Genomic DNA, 23,173 nt, shown 5'->3' with positions numbered 1-23,173 from the left:
GACTTCTAAACGTGACCGTAAGTAACAACCACCTACTCAAGCCTGCACGTAACTGCATTCCAGGTGTCTTCAGCTCAAAACACTTGGCAAAAAGTAATTGTAAGAAACTCCACGTTGCAGAGTAAACTAAATTCACAGGAGACTGAAAAATCATCAGTAATGCTGCTATAACGCTCTGAAAACAGGAGAATTTAACTGAGCATTAAGACAAGCACTGGCTGCAGCTTCTTCAGCACAAGGTTATATAAAAATACACAATTTTGCCTGTTTTTATAGAGCTATTCCACGCAGAAACTTCCAAAATTTTACTTCTATGCAAGTTTTCTAATTATTCTGAACCTTGATAATAAAGCATGCTTAACACATTCCAGCCCAAGTAAGAATCCCACTCCACCGAGCCCCATGTTTTCTGTGTTTCATTAGGCCAAAGCGCGCTCCCAGAGAACGGTGCAAGATAAATTCAGTTTTTCCCGGGCCCCATCAGCAGGAGCACAGACTGCGCAAAGGCAGAGCCTGGGGCTGCTTCACGTTCCCGTACGCCTGGCGCTTACATTGGTGACGCGAGTTCCCTGCACCACACGCAGGAAACGCTGGACGCGCACATTTAACAACTACTACAGACAGGCATGTGCTTTTTGATTCTCGGAAGTAAAAATGTGAGCGGTTTAATTGGAAATCCTCCTTTACCTTGTGCAGAAAACACCTGAAATCCACCAAGAATGCCTTGACATGAAAAGGTACAAACTACTGGCAGGGAAATCCAGTGCTAATTATGATTTGTTCGTTTTAACCATCACCAGTACAGGACGCTCCATCTCTAACCCAATATTTAAAATATGATATTCACCCGCACTGAAAAGCAAGAGGAATTATTATTTTACTAGTTCTGTACTGTTAAACTCCCCACTAACAGTACCTATAAACAATGGCACTTTTTGAACAAAATAGTCTCTGCAAGCAGGAAGCCCCAAAATGCCGCTTTAATTTATAGCACGTGCAAACAGAACTCTCCTGGGGCAAAGCCCACGGCCAAACACTGGAGGGCTTTCACTCCTGAGTGCAATTGTTACTGGGATCTTATGCCCTTGATGCACAACGAGAAGCGTTTCTTACCACGCTGCCTTTCGGACAGTTGAGCAACACCCGCCACTGCCACTTTTTCTTCTTTTTTAAATTGTGTCTGTCTTCCAATTATCCAGTTGATTACATTTACATTTTGTAGATTTCCTGGCGTTGCACACAGCAGACGCCTGCCTTTCTAGTGGGCTTTCTTCTTCTGCCAAACTCGCTTGCTGAACCCCACGCTGAACGGCAGGGTGAGTTCTGTATCACGCGACACACCAGCGTACGAAAACACTAATAATAAGGCTTCTATTTAAAAAACACAAACATCTTGGTGATCAGCATCGTTGAGAGAAAATACAGATTACAGGGCATCCTAAAATATGTGTAAATGTTTGCTGGTGAATGACAACAGCTCTCTAAACCAACTGGAACGATGCTGAAATACGACAGCTTCCCATCTAACATTATTTTAAAACAGTCAGTACCAGCTGTTACTAGCTGCTATATTTTCGGGGTCGTATATTACCTTTTACAATATAAAAACAAGTCCACTTGGCACATAATAAAGCGCACCTCTTGGCAGTACCTCCCCACATCGCATCCGTTCAAAAGATTTAAAGTCCTACCAGGCTTTTCAAAATCAAACCCGTTGCTACGTTATTTTTCATCCATTTTAGCTACCAGCAAGCTTTCCCGAGTAGCTTTTTTCTATGACTACTCTCTTCTCTGCTAACGTTCAGCTCTCAGTGGAAATCTCACGACATTGGATAGTTTACTGAAAACTTTTTATTGTAATCAAAAAAGTGACATAACAGGGCTGTAATGTATTCTGCAAATCATTCTGCTGATATTTTATAACTGATACCAGCTTCTTCTGCCAGGCAATTAAAAAAAAACAAAATTCAAATGTGAAAATTTTCACAGTACAGTAAACTCCACCCAAACTAATTAACGGTGGTTAAAAATAAGATGCCCCAGCAAAACCTTTCATGTTACATGGTCACAACTCACAATTCTGTACAAAATGTTCACTTTTATAAAGCTCTGATGTAAAAATCAAATAATCAAGCAGCAATAGTTTAAGTGCAGCACAGGGTCTTTCATGTCATTATTTACAACGCTTGAATTCGTTTACATTTTAACAAAATTTAATACAGATGACTTAGGAATTAAGTCATTTTTTTATTATCTGTCATTCTATGTAGTGACAGATTTCACTTTTTGGTCATCTTTCTCTTTATCTTTGCTCTTCTTTGATTTTTTCTTCTTGTGTTTGTGTTTTTGGCTCTTTTCCAATTCCGTTTCGTTTCCCACGTGTTTCTTATGCTTCTTGTGTTTCTTATGCTTCTTGTGCTTCTTCTTCTCTTTTTTCTTTTTCTTTTTCTTGCTGTCTTGACTCTCTCCTGAGCTGGCACTGCTGCTGTGGCTTCGAGTCTGACTCTCGGAAGGGCTTTGACTACGGCTGCGGCTCACGCTGGGGCTGCTCTGACTTTGACTTCTGCTGGCTTCAGGCTGCTCAACTGCAGCGGGTGCTGTCGTCTCCTCTTTCACCTTTTCAACAGCTTTTTCTTTCGGTTCTTTCGGATTTTTTCCTGCAGCTTCCTCATCTTTTGCAGATACATTACTCTCACTGTCACTTTCGTTGTAGTCTGGTACAAACGCAGCCTCATCAGTCTCTCGAGTTAGATCAGAAGAGAGCCGTGAGGAGGTGCTTACCTGAGGCTTGGGCTTGACGACGTTTTTATCGTTTTGTCCAGTCACGTTCTCTTTCTCATTTTTTACATCTGGCGATTCTTGTTTCACAGGTGGTTTAGTAACACCTGGCTCTTTCTCTTTATTGCTCTTTACTTCTGCTACATGCTTCTCTTTCTCTTTTCCTACATTTTTATCTGGAGGTTTGTGTTCCTCCAATGTACGCTTGGAATCGTGAGCGGCTTTGTGATCAGTCTGCTTCCGCTCCCGCGGAGGGCTGTAGCTGCTCCTTTTGGCATCTCCAACGCCCTTTTTGGACGGCTCTGCTCGTTCCTCTCTCGGCTTGCTTTTCTGTACAGATGCAGATTCTCTGTTCCGAGAAGGGGAGTCTTTTCTCCTGGCTAATTCACTCTTTTCATCCCTACGCTTGGAACTAGAATGATCTCTGTTGCCATCGTGGTCAGATTTTTTGTCTCGGTTAGGAGTAAAGTCTTTAGCAGTGGACCCACGGCCAGCATCGTGTTTCTCTGAAGATCTGCTGTCTTTGGAAGATTGAGAAATATTTTTTCCATTTCCTTGCTCAGATGCACGTTCCGAGTGGTCTTTTTCTGGCTGAACACTGCTCTTTCTCTTCTCAGAAGTGTCCTTGTCTGACAAAGAATGATCCCGGTCTTTGGTTTTTCCTTTTTCATTCAACATTGAACTTTTTGAACTTTTTGCATCATGCTGGGAGCTTTCATAACTGGCCTCTTTTGTAGTTTTCTGTGTTTTCTCCAAAGGCTCCGTCTCTTTTTCATTGTGTTTTACGGGGTTTGCTGGCTTAGCACTCACATTTTTTATAACACTAGCAGGTTTTCCTATGTTTGTGGGCACCTGGGTAGATTTAATGTCTTCCTCTTCAGATTCAAAGTCATCTTTATCCCACTTTGACTGAGGGACTTGGATCATAATAATGACGTCTTCAGCAGGCGCTGTTATATCATTATTATACTCCTCCATGGTCTTAATGACAGTTCGTTTTGTATCTGGCTTTTCTTCAGTCTTTCTAACGGGGCTTCCTCCAGTAGAACTAGTGCTAAGAGGGAAAAAAATGTACATTAATAAAGGGTGAGATACACGCGCTGCCATCTTTTGTAACATTTTATGAAACAGCTTTGTTTCAATTCTAAACCTTCAGCATTTTTTCAAAAGATGTTCAATTAAGGGAACAGACAAGAGAAAGGATGAGTCCACTAGCTAAGATTATGAGCAATCAATTTAGTAACTTGCTACTATATATTTAATTAACAAAGACACAAGATTATCAGATTGGGGACTGTCTGATCTGGTAATTCCTTCATGTCCTATTTCTATCAATGGCAGATAAATAAGGTACACATTCTTGTTTCAACATGTAAGCAAGCAACTATGGAGAGGTATACACAACCAAAGTTTTATCCTCATGTCCCAGTGTTGTTCTTTAGAAGAATGTACGTTTTAAAAACTTTTTAGAATATCAATACACTATCTTAAGTCTCCAGCAGCGTCTTAAATGTTTTGAGTTTGCTTTGTCCTGCTTCTTTAGGCACTGAAATGTACGTAATAACAGCTCCACGCTAACTAGATAACTTCCCCCCCCCCCCCGTCACACAATGGAAAATAGAAGAAAGATCTCCAAGCTAAGTGCCAAAAAAGTTGTCACTGAGCTAGAAGCAGTGTAGCTCTGTCAACATGGCACTGTGCTCAAAGCTAGAATCAGTACAATATACTGGCAACCAAATCGCTATTTCTGCAAGGTATAATTTCATGTCATAGTGACAAAAGTAATCATTACAATTTTTAAAATGCAAAATATTGCACAGTATAGACATGTTTGTTATCCTTGTCTTTAGCAATAAGCTGGATTTGAAGGAGGACATAGATGGGACTCCTCAAGGAGTCAGCATGTAATGAACAAGAAGAGGGGAAAAATGTCCCAGAAGTAAGGGTCAAATACGTCACCACTGAATTAACCTTAATAGCTGTCTGTGCAGTAGACTGCTTGTTTTCCTTAATAAAATTTGATTTTGACAGTTTAACAAGAAAGACGACAGATTATTCACTCATTTAGCACACATCTAGCTGTTCCTTTCATTAGTCACCATAAATAATTTTACAGCTGGGGGAGGAGGAAAGAAAGAATAGGAAAAGAAATGATGAGGTACCTGGTGTAATCTACAAGAGTTGAACTAGATCCATCAGCTGCTGTTACTTTTCTTCTCACTTTTCCCTTTGCTTTTTCTTGTTTAACCTTGCTGCTGCTCGGCTCAGGTTTCTCAACAGGTTCTTTTGCAGGTGGCACATTTTCTCCACTCACAATCTTTTTGCCGGTTTCTCGGTTAAGTTTAATCTTTTTTGCAGGGTTGTTAAGAAAAGCAGATTTATCCTTTTCTGGCGTTCGCTCTCCTTTTTCACCATCCGGCTCAGTCTTCCCCTTCGGCGATGTTTTCGATTCAGCAGGTTCTGCTTTAGAGGCCTTTACAGAAGTGGCTTCATGTTCTTTATCAGCCTTTTCATCTGCTTTTCTTTTTCTTTTTTCAGGTTTTGCATCAGAAGGTTTGCTTTTTTCAGCAGGCTTTTTTGATTTGTCCTCTTTGTTGGAGGGCTTCTCTGACTTGGTTTCTTTCGGATGGTCTTTCTTTGCCTTTTCTTCCTTGGCTGGTCTTGTTTCTGGGTGATCTTTCGTCACTTTTGGGTGAACTTTCCGTGGGGTACCAGCAGTCTTTTCTTCCTTTTGAGAGGAAGATGTTTTAACACTGTCTGTCTTTGGCAACTCCTCCTTCACTTTTTTCACAGGAGGTTCTGTTCGAGGAGATTTTTCACGATCTGTGTCCACCTTCTCTTGGGAAGCTTTAGCTGGTTTTGTTACATTATCTTTCTTAGGAGGAACAGCCACTTCTACTTTCCGCTTTGTCTTGTCCACTTTTGCTTTTGGCTTATCCTTCTCTTTTTTCTCCTTTTCAGACACTGGTTTGAAAGCAATAGAATCTGCTTCCATAGGTTCATCTCTCACAGGGGTGGCATCATCTCTGCTTGGAAGCATGAACAGAGAGTCCGTTTTAACGTCTTCTGTTGTCACTGGCTCTCTTGGTTTTCTTGCACCTTCTAACAACTCGGCATTAGGAAATCCTTCATTCTCATCCCCTTTTCTTCTCTTCCGATGTTTTTTATGTTTATTTCCTTTGCCATCTCCCAGTGGATTTTCCACCTCCTTCTCTTTTGATTTTGTAGGATCTTTAATGCCATGGCTCTCTCTCCCAGAAGGTTTTTCAGGGTAATTTCCTGCTATATTACGATTTCTGTGGCTCTGCCCACCTGGATACTCCTCCCTACGTCCCCGAGCATACGGCGAATTCTCTCGTCTGGTCCCAGGTGGACCAAACCTATCTGGTGAAAAGTTCTCTCTATTTACTGGCGGACGAGGTTGAGCGCCGACAACATAGCCCTTGTAAAACTTTTCATACCATTCTCTATAATTCCTTTCCCATTCTCTGTATCTTTCTTTTTCAAATGGATCTCTAAAGTCAACTGATCTGCCATAGTATGCTTTCACATCATATGGTGGAACTTCTCTGTATCTGTTAAAATACTCCCTTTCTCCTTCCCCTTGAGGTATAGTCCGTTTAGTGGGAGACTGGCCTCTAAATACTGGAGACCTTGACCGTGAGTGGTACCTTCTGTACGGGGGTGACCTTGACCTTGAACGGTGATAACCATGTGACCTTGACCTAGAACGATAATTACGACTCTTCCCTTTGCCTCTTCTTGGATATGGCGGTGATCGTGAGTAGGAACGAGAATGGGAACGGCTAAATGATCGAGAGTAGGAGCGAGAACGGGAAGAACCTGATCTTGACTTCGAGTAGGTATACGAACTTCTAGAGTAAGATGAAGCACTATAGGGGGACTTGGACCTTAAAAAAAACACAACACAAAAAAAATAAATGAAGTTAATTCAAAACAGTCACTCTCCCCGGTTGTTTTTTTTTCCTCTCCATATGTTTATGTCAAAGCTTCTTTCAGCTGCTGACATAATGCTACTGCAAATTGAAGAACTTGATAACATGTCAAAAGTTTCTGCTCACAAGACAAAACAGCTGCTGCTTTGTTAGTGTAAAAACACACAGGAAGGGCAAGTCTATTTCCACTCACTTCTATCACATGAACTACAATAGCTATTGATTGATTTAGGGTGGTGTATACTGTCCTCTACTGGTATGTGAACATGCACATTTTTCACTACTTGGCAACTATGTGCAGTGTAAATCATTTTTGTTGCAGCAAGAAGCAGAGAGAGCAAGTCTTAATGGCTACAGTACAGTATCAAACCAAGAAAACACAATTTAATCTGAAGACAGTAAAGCTCAACTTCAAAATGGCATCTTAGTCTATTTAACTTCACTACTTATTTGGCAATTCGTACAGGATGCAAAATACTTGTATTGCAACCTTACATACAGTAACTATTTAATCAACACTTCTAGCCAGATGCCCCAGCAAAATTCTGCACAGACCTCTAGCTCTGATCAAGGACAGTGACCGCATTTCAAGAAAAATCTTATCTAAAATCTTCTAAACTCAGCCTCTAGTAATATGACTCAATGCCATTACTCTAGGGAAGATACTAACAGCATTACTAAGAGAGCGCTATTCAGACTCCTGCCAAGTGATTTTTTTGGGATAGAAAACATCAGCTAGCCTGGGTTTTTTTCTTCACAAGTTTTTCTTTTATTATTTTTTAAAGAAGCATTTCACATTGTTCTGCCTATGTTCATTAGCATCACTCTTCCTCTCAAAGTCCTTCCCCAATTTAAGATTTCCTTAAAAACAAGTCTGATCTTTTAACTCCTAAGAAAAATTCAACAATGTCAACAAAATACTAGCAAAAGCCATCAGTTTGCAGTCCAGGTTAAAATCTCTCCGGGCACTCATATAAGATAAACAAAAGAGGAAATGAAGGCAATTTCTCTCACGTATCTCCTCCAAAGTGCTTTGGAGGTAATGGTTCCAATCAGAATAGTGAGATGGCAGAAAATCCAGCAACTACACCTATTCAGTTTCTAGCCTCCTCACAGCTGTCAGGAGGTGAAGGATGTCATTACAGAGAAGCTTTAGTAAGACACACACGTTCCTTAACAACTGCTGCCAAATTATAACTATCAGTCAACTAATCTCTGCCATATTTTAACTAGTAACCTACATATGAAACTCCTATCCCTGCTAATGCCTTGAATCATCCAATCCATCTAACAATAAGAGAGGTGGAGTGGAACTCCTCCTGATTCTTCTAGACAATCTGCTTCTCCATTACGGACATGTAAAGCAGTTACCTGGAAAACGAACGCCTACGCTCCTTTTGAATCTTTTTATATTCCATCAATTCCTTAGCAAAATCATTTGTAAACTCATCAAGTTTGGACTTTTTCTTTTCCCTGTTAAAATAAGTTTGACCTTTATTACAATTATAGTTTGACCTTTATTACAAAAAGACATCAAGAAACAAAACATGGCCAATATGAGAAATGTATACTGCATGCAAATGCAAAAGGTGAACATCCTATTTAAGCAAAAACAGTTTAGAATTCCTAAAAGTTTTAGGGAAAGTTTTAGAATTACATTTGTCTTGGTTTAGTTTTGCATGTTTACCATCTGTAGCGAAAAAGTATATTGGAAAAAACACTATGTCATTTTTGCTTATGCCAGATGCACTTTAGTGTAACTGCAGTCCGATATGCTATCGAAATACAAAAAATGAAAAACAACGCAACTTCATTAAGCCAAATACTTACTCCTCTTTAAGTCTCCGTTGTTCTCTGTAAAACTCCTCCCTAGATAAGGGAGGTGCTTGTGTCGTTGGGATGGCATTTGAATGAGCCGTTGGTACTGCTGTTGGTACCCAAGCTGATGACATATTTGCAGGAGCTGGGGGATATCCTGGAGGGGGGACAGAGTACCCAGCAGATGGAGGCTGACCAGGTGGGAACTGAGGAGGAAACTGTGGTGGCGGTACCCCCGGCGGAAGAGGAAGTGCATGGGGTGGTGGAGGATACAAGGGCGGTGGAGGCACAGGCACAAAGACTGGTGTTGATGCTGGTAGTGATGGGGCCTGAGTCCTTTGGGCACGGTCACCATGAGGGCGTCCTCGATTTGCACTTCAAAAGAAACCCAAAAACACATGTCACTTTGTTACGTTCTGCCCTGATTTTAAAGAAGAAAGTGAACGAAGCTTGAGCATGGTGGCGAGCACTTTTTGTTCTCAACTTAAGCATTTTTCTCCCTGCTTTCTGTTCACATGAGACTACACTCATTTCTTGATTCTCATATTTGCCTTCCACATCCTCACCCGCAGCAGTTCCCTCAGCCTTCTCCCCTTACACTCAGCTTTGCAACTGTGGATGGAGACTGCCCGTGCTTAAAACAGACTCCCGTCTCCCACGTGCTCCCTGCTTCTCTGCCACTCCTTGATACTTCACACTTCTGATCTTCAAAGTACTGCACGGATATTAACTAATCTTCTCCCAAATGTCTTTTAACTTCTCCCCCACACAATTCCTATGTTGTTTAGCCTGTTCAGGTGCCCAAACTGTTATCTTCTTGCTTACTGAATTTAAGATTTTAGATAATCTGTGGGATTGATCCTGGGTTTTGTTTTGATTTATCTGTAAGATTTTATAAACACAATGCACCTTTACAATCTATCTGTTACAAATATATACCAAAATGAGGGCTAATGTGACGCTGCAATAACAGATAAAACAGACTTCTCTCTCTCCAACTGAGAGAAAGCAGCTTGGCTGTTTGAAATGACTACACTGAAGAAATTCAAAATTGTCATAAAATAACAGCCTTGACTTTTCCAGTAATCTATTCAATCAGTATCAACTAAGTTGGTTAAGGAAAGAATGTTGGAGGCTGATTTGTATTGTGAAACCAATTTTTTCAGTTTCTTCAGCCCTATTCTGCCAGTAATCAAAAGGGTGGCTTTCCATCTGATCTTTTCATTATATTTAATTTTTACATGTAATTATGGTTTCCTCATAAAGTGTTCATTTTTCAGAGTCCTCCTTTCAATCATGTACCAGAGTTTTATTTTAAATAATCTTACTGCAAGCACAGATCCCCTTTGTTAAAGCTAATTCAAATTAAGACATTTAAAAATTAATTACCACTTGTATTCTCCAAAACTATCTGTACATACTTACTTCATTATAAATCAGCTGTTGTATAAGTTATGTGTTACGGCCTAATTTAACAGGTTACAAGTAGTAATATATTGAATTTCTGTAGAATACTTACAGCTCCCAGCCTGGTCTGCCACCTGCTGAGCGAATTGTACTGGCTCTCATTGGATGACCTTTTGAAGTGGGGAGAGGAAAAAGAAAAAGCACCCATTCAGTTTATCCGAAGATAATTTTTCAAAAGAAATTCTTAAGTTATAGTTACTTACCAGTTGTGGGTATTGATTGTCCTTGGGGGCCCAGAAGACTTGGTAACGCTGGTTGTCTTAGTACAGGAACCTGATAGCCCTTGTGAATAAATGCAAACAGTTAGAAAATAATCTCTACTAAAATACAAGAATCATTGCATTATTCTGAAATGAAACTTACCTTCTCTTCCAACAAACTGCTGATTGACAGAGGGGAAGATTTAGACAGTTCAGCGGCAGTCACGAGAGCAGCGGGAGGTAAAACAGTATCAGCATCACTATAAAAAAACCCCAAACTTTTATTACTCAAACAAAGTTTTGAAGTGTTACTTGAAATATAAAGCCCAAGGTGAGAAAACGTTGACTACTGTAAATGGAAAGAAAAATTGAAAAATAATCTTCACCGAATTTACAAATGTGAAGTTGGCCAATTCCAAATGAAGCACTGACGAGAAGTCTGCTTGGACTAGTGGCATTTAAAGAGAAAGCTCACTGGAAAAATATTTTATTAAGCTAGCTGCACATGAAAGGATTAGAGTATATATAGCCCCCACACTGAATCTCAGTTTTGGAAGACCCAAGAACTGAAATTCTATTAGGAAATGTTTATGTGCTAGTTCAGAGGCTGCCCTAGAGGTTCTTTTGAATTGTGATCCTTTGTATTCAACAGTACATCTAAGCCTGACAGGCTTCTGGACAGAGCGGCTACTCGCATTCAACGCATAAAGCTGAAAGGATATAAGCCCTAAACAATTTTGAAGGTTTGACATAACTAAGTGGTTACTTCAGGAATTACTAGCCACTTAAAATCAAAGGGCTCCTGGGGAAAGAAAAACCCTTCCTCATTCAGGGTAAACCTGTACTGAATGACTGATAAGGGAACCAAACAAGAAACACTTCTGAGAAAATTCTTGCATGAGGCACAATTGCAACTTATCAAAGAGTCCTCATTCAAAGTAAACACAAAACTCAGGACCTCCACAATTATCTGGAACTGCCACTAATGATATATAAATTGTTAGCTGAGAAGCTTAAGAAGAAGAATCTAACTTAAGTGTCTTGGTGTCTTTTATATTCATGTTGATCTACAGATTTACTTACCGAAAAGGTCCATCTGGCTTTTCACCACGGAGGGATAGGGACACTGCTGGAGGAAGATCAGAGACAACAACAGAAGACGGATTTACTGGCAGCCCAGCTGCCACAGATGACTGACCAGGGCCCAACGATGACAAAGCAGAACGAGAAGCCAGAGAAGCTAATGGTATCATTAGTGGATCCTGCTGTCTGGAAATGGTTGGCCGGAGCAGAGGCTGAAGGTTGCGTGTTATTGTTTGTCTCATTAGGGGTGGTGGAGGTGGTGGCGGCGGTGGCGGCTGCTGCTGCTGCTGTTGCTGCTGCTGAATCTGCTTACGGAGCCTTTTTGTGTAGCCAGTTTCATTTTTGAAGTTGTTCACAGCCTAGGTGTTTACAGAAAGGTGATATGAAACTTCAGTAGATATACAAACAAAAGCCTCCACAGAGTAAAATTACTTGTGCATTCTTGTAAATGCTATTAATCCTAAAATAAATCAACATACAAATATATGAACACATCACATTAAACACTTATATTAATGATTGGTAACTCAAGAGTATCTGTATTTAAAGTACTTCGGTGTTAACACCGAATGCGAATGCGAGCAATCACGTTAAACAGAAGTGTGAACTGAATTTGCCAGATTGTCTCTGAAGAGTTGTAAGCTTCTGTATCTGTAACAATAGATAACGTATTTGAAAAGCAAATTTAGCTTTATTTAATTTAGCCTTGCTTAAGGAGATGTAAATATTTTCTTCCCTTTCCACTTTTTACAAATAGACTTTTCTTAAAACAGTTTACGTAAAAGTAACCAAGTTACCTGGCGTAGGAACTTATTGGCAATTAAAGCATCAGGAGAAACATCTGTTTGATGACATGTTGGGCACGTATGTTCCTCCGATTCCAGTAATGCTGTTCTAATACCTGTGAATAATTAGAATAATCGAAATAGCTTTTAGCCAAACTAAGGAAATTTTGGGGGTTCTAATCAATTATAAAAACATGTATATGATTAATGGGTGAATATGGTCTTGAATTGAGAGCATGAAGCTATGAACGTTCAATAGTGTAAAAAATTTCTAGTATGCAGCAAATAACCACACAGTTTTGATATTTCGCTATTGTAACATTTGAAGATGTGTAGTAGACTGTCTCTTGATATTTCAACTAGTCTTTTTTCCACTATCTAGTGCAGTGAGAAGTCACAGCCTCAAGGTTAATGAATAAAACACATTTCAAAAAAAAAAAAAAACCATAAGCCAGTTTGAGTTCTGAATGTTTTAACCAACTCTCCTGTGGAGAGAAATGTGGATGAAATGCCTAACTATTCATTTGTCGCAGACCACAGTAGGTCACCACAGCTGGATATGTAATTTTGTATGAGAGAAAGGGCTGTGGACAAACTAAATGCGTTCAGATGTCTAATACTGTAATCACCTGCGCAATTATCATTTTTCTGTTCCTCATCCTTCTGCACGTAAAGAGGATTTAACTCGATTTGCAAGAAGGGAAAAAAGCTTTCTGCTTTTTTTTTCTTTATATAAGAAGAGTCCTTTCCTATTCAAGGTACAGTCAAGTATTAAATAGAACTGCTAATTTGGCGTTTTGAATTAACAAACATGGGACTACCACTTACATTCGTCACAATAACTGTTTCCACAGCAGGGAATAACAACCGCGTCAGTCATTATATCTTTACAAATGAGACATAACAACTCGTCTGGAATAGGATCATCTTCTTCTGAGGAGGAGGACGGGTCCTCTGGTAAAAAGGGAGGCTTTTCCTTCTTTCCTATAGCATAAGCTTCCCTGGAGGCCGGGTGGGGAAGAAAAAAGAAAAAAAAGTTAAAGGTGGGCAAAGGAAAACTTCTCCAAGCTTTGGATTTTATCAAAGGAAGATAATAGATGGAATTCTTCTCACTTCACATTAGCCTTCTAAAACATCGGCATTTAAACTACTTTTCTATAGGCACAACAGTAGAAGAGGGAGGGGAGAACAACCTTCCTTCTGCAGAACTCTCACATTCATTGGATCAACTAAGAAATTAGCTCAGACCAGAAAAATATATTTTTGACAACTAGAAACCAGGTGAAATGAACACCATCTCTCCTTTGCCAGAGGGTTAATGTAAATTGCAGGCTCAGGATGAAGCTAGTAACTACATTTTATAAATTAAAGAAGCCTATGTTACAGCTTCTACAAAAGGAGATCCATGACAGAAAACCAGAAGTGCTACGAAGTGCATTTTAAAACAGCCACTGTTCTCAGCACACAGTAGTACTTTCTTAGTCTATTGCAACAGGAAAAATACAGTCTGTTTCGCATGAGATGTGATAAAAAATTTCAGTCCAACAGCTATTTGTTAAATTTTGCAAGAAGCCTTTGAAACATAAAACAGAAGCAAAATGAGCTTTCAAAGATAATGACTCCCACTACAAACACTACTGAAATGTCTTGCAGAAATACAGATTCGTAGCATACCACAAGTTTAACCAATTTTCAGGGGTATGAACAACAGGACCACCCTATTTTAACATTAGAAAGCATCACAGATTTTTAAGGTTGAGATACAATGATGATGCTTCCTCTCTTGTAATTACAGACACTGGTCAACTTTGTCGCATTGCTACTCAGGCATTTACATGTGGTTTCCCTTGTTCACTTTTTGGTCAGTCCAATTAATTCCATACTTACGCGTCAATAGTTGGTATGGCATATTTTCCAGTGTTCGTCAGCATAGCACCCTTTGTATTGGGATCTTTCACCTCCATCATGAAACTCCTTGGAATTCCCGTGCTCTTTTTAATTCTGGGAACAGACTCAAAATTTTTGTCCTGTTAAAGAGAAGAAATGCAGACATATCTCATTTTAAAACCCACACTTAAAATGAGATTTCAATGATTATTTTAAGCAACAAAAGCCTTTAATCCTCTCCTTTTATCTAGTGTAAGGGCTGCTTGGGTTGCTCGACTAAAATACTTATTTCCCCAAATAAATATAGCCAGGATGTTCCAAAGGCTTGAGCAGTGTTTCGAACTCAACAGACATTCTTTACCTTCACTTCAGATTCCCTAAGGGTGAAATATCCCTTAGCTCACCATCCATTCAGAGACAAGACACAAACTCGCTCCTTCTCCAAAGCTCAATTCAGAGCAAGAGCTTAATTCAATGCTCTGAATCACTCACTGGAGAAACTTACATTCACCATCTATATACGAAGGTTGAATTTCATACCTCATGCATATACATTCAGTGACTAATGTTAAATAGTAAAAATACTCAACCTTGAGACTTGTGAAATTAAAACATGCAAATATTCAATAGATGGGGCCAACAGAAACATCATCTTTTTATATGAAATGCTAAAAATTGTGAACTGTCATAAAAGAGAGTTAAAAAGAGAAAAATTTCCAATAGTGAAATATATCAAAAGATACATGAAAGTTCACAGAGAAAGATCTATAGGTAACTGACAAGGTAAAAAAAAAATATTAAAAACTAAGCAATACCAGAAGGCCCCTGTAATCTTACCCCATTTGTTGGGCAATTCTTTATATAGTGGCCAGGTTTTCCACAACGAAAGCACGTGTATGACGGTGGAGGTGGACCCAAGGGTTTCTTCATGTAACTAGAAGTTTTGGGGGAAAAAAAGAAAAAGGTATGCATGTGTGTCTCTTGTTAAAACAAACATCTCTACAAATTTCTTCATAATCTTCAAAGAACAGATTTAACACTATCAACACTTACTTGATTGGATCATATTCATGGCCAGACTGTGTCATCATAGCTTTTATTTTATCTTCTTCGGAAGCATTGGCTTCAGCCAGATTGGCAGTCTGTTTAACAGGTAATTATTTGACACACACATTAGAAACACATTTAAGCCCACACAGCCAAAGACAACACCACTCATCCAATCCTGTAAAGAGCAGCACAACGCTAGCTGAGGTTGCATGAAAACAGCTGATTATATAAAATATATTTGTCCTGAAGATGTTCTGGGGAGTCCTTACGCCATTACATGATGTTTATGTGCCTGTTAACCTACTTGAAAAGAGCATTCTTGGGCACTCAAAACCTTAGGCTCTGTTTGTACCTTACATAAAGACTTGTGTAACCAATCCAATTTTCTTCAAAGCGGACTGAAGCTACATGTAGCAAAAAATATACTAGCCGGTATTTTTAAACTGATTTTTAAGCTCCAGACTATTTGAAGGAAAAGATATCCACTGTACAATTAATTAAGAAATATGTACGCAAGTATGGTTATTTACATTTTGCAGCATTAAAAGGACACACAACTTAATAGCTGGGGAAGCTGTTCTTGCTTGCTGAAATTCAGCTTCTGACATGGAAGCATTAAAAGGAATCGAGCTTTTTATAATCCCTCTGCAAGACAAAAGATTCTTTTCACTAAAAATTTTACCATCGTGCTGCAGGCAGTGCAAAGTGCATGCTGCACCCTACTACGTTCTTCATATTACAGTAACCAAAACATGCTTTTTTTTTTTTTTTACAGTTGACTTGTGTCCTTTTAATATACAAATTGTAATATAAGCCTTATGCAAACTAGATCTTCAAATTATTAAAGCCAGCTGATTTTTTTAAGCAGTATTTGTTAAAATGTTTTAATTACACACTAGTCCAGATACAAGCAGGGTCTAAGGGAGTGACTGTAAATGATCTGGACCTTCAAGCACCTATCATTCAGATCAACCACTCATGTTTTTGTTTTTATATGCATTCATTCACAAAAGCAACCAACTAGTTTCAACATTTTATTAAATGGTTGTTTCATATACACAGTTTTTTCTCAACAGTAACATAATCCAGATCAACAGCTATGAAATCATTTCCATTAACATTTACAGAAAACTTTACAGATACTTGACTAATTTGTTTGAACCCAAACGGTTTACAAAACACATCCAAAACCCACAAAACATTAGTAGGAATAGACCAAAATTCAAATATGGCATTTAATACATAGTAATAATAAACCAGAAAACTGTTAACACATTGCCTCCATGCTAAGCCAGTCTGCACTAAAGAGGTTAGAGTAAGTAACAGTTTTGAGCTGCTTTATGTTATGTTCCTGTATTTTTCTGAAATAAATTTTCTTGAAAGCTCAAATGTGCACACCACCTTGGACAGCTTTTCACATTTTAGAGTAAAACTTCACATGAGTTTACAGAACCAAGGACACGTTTAGGGACAGCACTAATGGAGATCAATTTCTTTTGGTGGCTACCTTCCAAACTATTATTTTCCACACCCCCAGAATTAGACAATTTAATTTCGGCAGTGAGAGAGGGAAGAAGTTACCAGTAGGAAGAGATTTCTCTTTCTCGGAAAAGAACTCCAGCCTTTATTTTCAGAAGAAAGAACTAGCTACTCTGCATTAGGCCCTGCCTTCTCTAATCTTTGTAACTTTAAAGACTAGTAATTTAATTGGCTAGCACTACACCTTCTCACAAAGTGCAATCACTAGTGCTTTCCCAGACAAAGTTACACATCGTTGAGCAAAAAAATGCAAGCAGTTCCAGAGCAAAACATGGCATTACAACAGTTCCAGAAGGTCACATCTGCTAGTATGCCACACATACACATTGGTATATTCCTATAAACAATTAGGTACATTTACACAATTTACACAGTCTGCGTTCAAACAAATTAGATCATGTTGTCCACTGTATATATACTACAATTTATGAAGTAGTGCAGCATTCAAAGAATGGATCTGTAACTATAACGACTAGAAATTCAAAAATAGCCATGCAATTGTCCACGTTACAAAAACGCTTCTACTTTGGCTGTTGCAACCCCCCCTGGAATGTCCATAACTTACAGCCAATTAAATTCTTCTGTAAAATTGTGTTAAGTTTCCAACGCAAAATTAACGAAACGTATGAAAAACGGTAAACAGCTTCTGAAGTGCTTCTTCTTTGTGTCTTGAAGATGAGTAATACTGCAACATTATGCTGAGGCTGATAAGGTACTCCCCTTCTATCTTCCCAAACTGGGAACTACTCTTTACAGGATAGTATCAAAATATACACACATTTTAAAGTTAAAATAAATACTTTAAATTATTAAAAGTTATTTTAAGGTTTTGTTCATATTACAACAGTTATCCAGCTATAGATCACAGTATAAATTTAAAAATACGAAGCAAACACTTTTTTTTTAAGTATTTGACAAGAATATATATATACCTTAGTAAGCTGGGCCAGAGAAATAGATGCAGAAGAGTCATCAATCTGTTCACAAAAAATTAAACACATATTCAAGTTCTACAGTCAAAACATAGCAATAGTTAACCTCTACTCTAGTCTGAAAGTCTACACTATATCCCCTAACCGTCAATGAAAGAGTAATTTCCAACCTAGTGTAATTTTTATTTACCTAAAACAAAGTCCAAATCTACAATAGCTTAAGAGAGTGCCTAGGTGGTTAATGAGAAGAAACTGAAAATAACCAAACCCGCCTGAGATCAACTTATTGCTCCAGAATATCTGAGAGGGGGACTCTTGTCAAATGCTCACAACTGCTTAAAAGTCAAAGGGATATGGAAGCTCTCAAGTTTCAGCTAAAAAGGATTTAAAGAAAAATATATTTATCTGAAAAGGAAGCATCACTACAGGAAACTTATTTTCAGTGTAGTTTGCAAATTAATCAGTTAATGTCTCATCATTTGTAAATGCGCACGGTCACGCTTTTATGAACACAGTAGCTGCCCGTCAGAAAAAGGCACAGGCATATCATCCCTGACACATGAACTCTGCCCCCCTTGTCAGTAAGTTTAAAAATGCCAAACACATCATACCCCGCAAAACCCAAATAAAAACACCAGTCTAAAACATCAGCCATAAAAGTAACTCACTACTTTGCCTAGAAACAAAACACAACCCTGCTTAAATTACTTAAAGGTGTTTATCATGACAGAATAGCCTATAAAAATTGAGAAAACTGATTTCTTGTTGATTTTCTTCTTAGACCACAGGCCATACTATCCAAACTAGTTTGGGAAGTGTGAGGATTTAATATTTTCCTTGCTATCAGACCAAAAGCAATTTTTAATAGCAACTCCATAGTAAACAAACAAAGGAAGGAAGTGTAAAGCATAGTCTTGATGACGAAAACATGGATTCAGAGCACAAACCTATAATTTTTTTCTCCATTGCAACCACACTCCTCTCTCCCAGCTACCTACTGGACCAGTTTGCAGGAATGAAGTCCCCAGGTCACTAGCTAGTGTCGGACTGCAGTGTTGATTGCAAACTAATACTGAAGTAGTTTTTCCACAAGTAAAAAGGGTAACTCTTATCTTGTTCCTTTTCTAATATATTAAATTATATTAAGCCACAAGCAACAACTAAGCTTACACTAGTAAAACATTATCAGAAAGACACCTGAATCACGCTTATTATGTCTTAATTTGCTCAAAAATTTACAATAAAATTTCACAATGTAAACTTAACAGCTCTCCTAAAGAGGTCACTAAATTTATCAAAAGAGAGATTAAAATCCTTCCTTGGAAAAAGCTTTTGTCCTTTATTACCTAATGTAGCAGCAGAATTCAAGGGAGTAGTTTTAGCAGACTCTAGGTAAAAAATACCTACATGCAGGAGATGATTCCTCATTCCAGTTAATCATTCCTTCTCTATATGTTCAGGAAGGCACATACAACATTTACTGTATTGCTAACTAAAAAGTTCCTGAAAGTGTGCCTTTGGAGAGGGAACACCCAGATCTGGAAAAAGAGACCTTCTTTCCACTGCAAGTCTTACCAGAAAGATTCAACTTTCCTTCTTTTCAGAACATTTTGTACCTAGTAATGTTAAAACGGAAGTCTGATCAAGTATTTTGAAGTGTCATGCTCCATATGCCACTCTTTTTTACATGTGGAAAAACAGGCCTATGTTCTATCAAGGCAGGCACAACCACTATCGTTTTGTGGTTTTTCAGAAGCAAACACGAAATTAGGAAAGCTCTCTGCCGGAGTCTGCTGTTAAACTGTCTAGTATTGACCAGTAACTGAAACATAACAGTTAATAAACTATTAATTAGCTCTCGTATTTTTTTTTAGGAAGCAGTTATTATATGGCCTGCAGGCAACAGTCTGATTTCTTAAATGAGGTGACAGCACTCCTTTCTACTAAACAGTTATCAAAAGCAGCAAATAGATAATTAATGTACTATTTAGTACGCTTGCCCAACGGCCATCTTCCAATGATCCTACATTCTTGTGTCTTTTTTTTTTCCCCTTCAAATTTCTACTGAAGTATTTCCTGTCAGTCCCTCAAATCAGTTAAGTAGAAACATCTCCATGAAACTTGTATACAACACTAAGACAATACCGCAGAAGAATTGGGGGAAGAAAAAATCCAAAACCCAAAAAACCCCCAAACTCCAGAATCAACAGTCAATGTATTAACTCCCATTTCAAACAGAAGACTAAACAGAAATTATCATAAAGGAAGATGACAGAAAACAGGAGGAAAAGGCTAATCTCACTGCTGGAGTGCTACTGAAGTGGTTTCCTAAAACCCAACAGCTTGGCTAAACTAAAAATTCATCCAGGAAGGACCACAGTTGTGCTTGACAGAGCTAAAACAATGGGCACAACACTCTACGTTTCTGCAGCCTCTAAGGACAAATACCAACAAGAGATCCTTGCAGTTACTGAAATAGTAATACTAAACCAAAAAGTATCCACTTTCTTGATTTGGCCGTAGTCACAGTAAGACAGTAGCATAAATTTGGAAGTGTAACATAACAGCAAGGCAATGAAGAAATACTCGAAGTATAAGCTTTTGTGCATCATTTTAAAAAAATCTTAACTACTTTTAATTTTGCTGCTTTACTGTTCAACAGTTAATTGGGAAGCTTTCCAGTGATTTACTCCTTCCACACTAAGATCCAGGTTCTGCTTTGAAATACATACAGAAATATGTATATGTAAAAAACCAAAACAAAACAAAAATAACAACCACAAACAACCCTCCCACACTTTAGGACAAGATTTGAGTTAGCTTTAAGAATAAAACTAGTTGCATGTCCAACACTAGAAGTGCCTGAAACTGCAGTGCTTTTACAGTGAGAGATAAGAGAGAGGACTTGTAAAGAGAGACGCAAGGCTTCCACCCTTCCTATGGCTACCCACAACCCAAACCAGGTACAGTCAGAGCAAAAGGGGAATGATTTTGCTTTGCCTTTCAGTTACTTCAATTAGTTCTAACCAACACTAAGTCTCCCCCTCCCACTCCAGGATTTTTCCTTTTTTTCTCCCCCCTCTCTTTTTTGAGATATCTATGTTAGCTTATGGTAAGATGCTACTTAGGAATGTAATACAGACATGCCAGGGAACACACGAGGCTAAAAGAATGTTAACTTTATTTATGAAACATGTGATTTGTGTTTATACACATGCTAGTAAACAAAAAGAAAAATAACTGTTTTCAAGAAATAAAAACCCATCTGAATTAGATCAAGTACTATAAATGTGGTTTACATAAATGCATTACATTAACTACTAGGGTCACTGGGCCAGTTAAACTAACTCAAACTCACAATGGGAGGCATTCATGTTCAAAAAAGGAATTCAAATCAATCAGCAATATAATTATGGATGCAGATTTAGGCTTAGTGTTTTTAGACCTACACACAAAAAGTTTTCAATTTTAAGTTGATTGTGTACCATTCCACAAGAATCAGAGGCTGTATTCTTCACAGAACACAGACCCAGAGTTCATGAATTTCTAAATTAAGTTATCCTAACAGCTTATCAATGATCAGATCCAATGATCCAGGGTTAGTGTAATGCCTCACACCATTCTAGTGAAGAAAAAGCAGTTATACTTAAAATAAAGATGAAAAATAAAAAACACCAAATAGTAATTTTTATACTATAAGGACTACTTCGAAATGCATAGTTACACATATTATTTGACCCAAGCGGCAAATCAAGAGCTAGACTATCACCGGTCAAGAATTTCCTTGTGTTACTTATGTATATTCTAGCGGCAGAAAGACAGTGTTTTCAAACCTGAAGAAAAATGCTGCCCCTTTTCCAAATGTAAATTCAAAGTGGTGGTATACTAAAGAAAGGCTTAACCTTTGGGAAATCAAAGCAGCATCCAACTCTGAAGTCACCCAGATGCAAAAATCTACTGCAGGCAGAAGTTAAGAAAAATGACAGGAATTTCACCCACAAATGCACCAGGCTCTAACCTTGTGCCAAAATTCGTACACTGGGTTTTAGATATTTTCATTTGCAGACAAACTATTAAACTAAACTGCTTCATCAGATAAAGTGGAAGGATCAAATGCAGAACTTTAGAATACCACTTTGTGTAGCAACGATATTTGAATTCATGGCAATCTATTAAAGACATTTATGCACTCAGAGGGGCCCAAACAATATCACTTCAATTATACAGCTTTAGGAACAAATGCCCAAGTATTTAAGGACATGAAAAGTAATCATTTAGCGGCACAGAACTGTCCTCAAAACATATGGGATATGTTGGTTTTGGTAGTTGTTTGAACCCCCAAGTCGAAAGCAAGAAACAGTACCGAGTTTAACAATAATGGTTTCTCAGTGGTTTTTGATAACATTTTCAAAAACCATTAGGCAAAAAAGGTATTTAAAAACAAAAGCTAAGTGATACAATGTGAAAATGGCAAAAAATACACTCCAAACAATTTTTATTGCAAGAAACAAAAAGCACACAACAACCTATACAAACATACATATCACTAGCTATAGACAGACAGATGTAGAACATGGCACCATGTTCAATTGAGAAAACCTTGAACCTACATGATCTGAAAATGATCATACATTATCTGTACAACACAAAGTCATACAGGAAATATTCTAGCATATTCAATATGAAATACAATGCATTACTAGGCACAAATACCAATATTCACATTAGAACTGTGCAAATGATGGCATTACTCAGTTTTTACTATGCTGAATCAAATACATTGTATTTACAACATTTACTATGTTTTACTAGAAAATATATTAAATTAATGTTTGGAAAATTAATAAAAAGCTACATTGTTTAGAATTAAGTGCAGTGTGTAGAAAAAAGTGTGAGATTGTGTTTTTACATACTGCTTTTGATGTTCCACTCACTGGCTCAGTTCGACTTCTAGAAGAAGAAATAAAAGCGATCAGAATTTAAAATAAAGCACTTGTACTCAACATAAAGCAGCAAAAACACGTTATAAAACCTGAACACCAAAACATTACGTTCTGATAGTCTAGTGAATGGGGAAATTTATTTGTATACATAAACTGTTCTCTCTTGGTATATTCAGTGCAACTAAAAAAAACCCCAAAATCACATTTCTACTTTGTCACAAATTATTTTAAGACTTACAGATATAGAACACAACAGTGCAAGAGGAAGTCCTCAGGTATTTTTTCTCTGCTATGTAAGTATCAAAAACATTAAGTCTGTATTACAGTTCTGTGTTCTTAAGTAATCAACCACATAAATATGAAGGCAGCTTTAGCCAATCTGTATACCCCTAGTCTTACAAATAGGTACCAGATACAGTACTTTAATTTTTCAGAAAGAACAGTGATAGTCTAGACACTTCGAAGTGCAGGTTAACTTGAGTGAAAAAAAATCAGTTCTCTGACAAAGGAGTCAGCAGTGTAGTCTTCAGAACAGTGTTTCTTTGTGGAAGCCCAAGCACTGTGTTCAGATATCTACTATATTTAGCCATGAAAGTGCCAAAATACTAAATGTGTTACATATGCTATATTGACTAAAAATAGTAGTAGAAATGTCACCTGAAAGCAGTTTCTAGGATTTTGTGCGATTTAGGAGTCCTGTGACAAAAAAAAAGGTCTTAATTGCCAGAATTTGAT

General features: G+C 38.0%; 1 protein-coding gene across 9 annotated transcripts in view; it reads right to left on the bottom strand.

The window, feature by feature from the left end:
- Positions 1-1,833: 1,833 nt before the first annotated feature.
- RBBP6 (RB binding protein 6, ubiquitin ligase) overlaps positions 1,834-23,173 on the bottom strand; it is a 31,542-nt gene continuing 10,202 nt past the window's right edge. The window contains exons 3-18 of one of the 9 annotated variants that reach the window (XM_074599399.1): positions 23,096-23,134; positions 22,409-22,445; positions 17,496-17,540; positions 15,028-15,116; positions 14,812-14,908; positions 13,975-14,114; positions 12,916-13,088; positions 12,100-12,203; positions 11,303-11,661; positions 10,383-10,479; positions 10,223-10,301; positions 10,072-10,129; positions 8,565-8,927; positions 8,106-8,207; positions 4,941-6,689; positions 1,834-3,832 (exon numbers count right to left, since the gene is read on the bottom strand). In XM_074599399.1, the coding sequence (XP_074455500.1) occupies positions 2,263-3,832; positions 4,941-6,689; positions 8,106-8,207; positions 8,565-8,927; positions 10,072-10,129; positions 10,223-10,301; positions 10,383-10,479; positions 11,303-11,661; positions 12,100-12,203; positions 12,916-13,088; positions 13,975-14,114; positions 14,812-14,908; positions 15,028-15,116; positions 17,496-17,540; positions 22,409-22,445; positions 23,096-23,134 (5,101 nt within the window). In that variant the 3' untranslated portion in view covers positions 1,834-2,262. Of the gene's footprint in view, positions 3,833-4,940; positions 6,690-8,105; positions 8,208-8,564; positions 8,928-10,071; positions 10,130-10,222; positions 10,302-10,382; positions 10,480-11,302; positions 11,662-12,099; positions 12,204-12,915; positions 13,089-13,974; positions 14,115-14,811; positions 14,909-15,027; positions 15,117-17,495; positions 17,541-22,408; positions 22,446-23,095; positions 23,135-23,173 lie in introns of those variants that run through there. The other 8 variants (XM_074599402.1, XM_074599404.1, XM_074599401.1 and 5 more) reach the window with 8 other exon arrangements.

Source organism: Larus michahellis, chromosome 8, assembly GCF_964199755.1.
Source record: "Larus michahellis chromosome 8, bLarMic1.1, whole genome shotgun sequence".
NCBI classification, from domain to species: domain Eukaryota; kingdom Metazoa; phylum Chordata; class Aves; order Charadriiformes; family Laridae; genus Larus; species Larus michahellis.
This window is presented reverse-complemented; position numbering and strand designations above follow the sequence as displayed.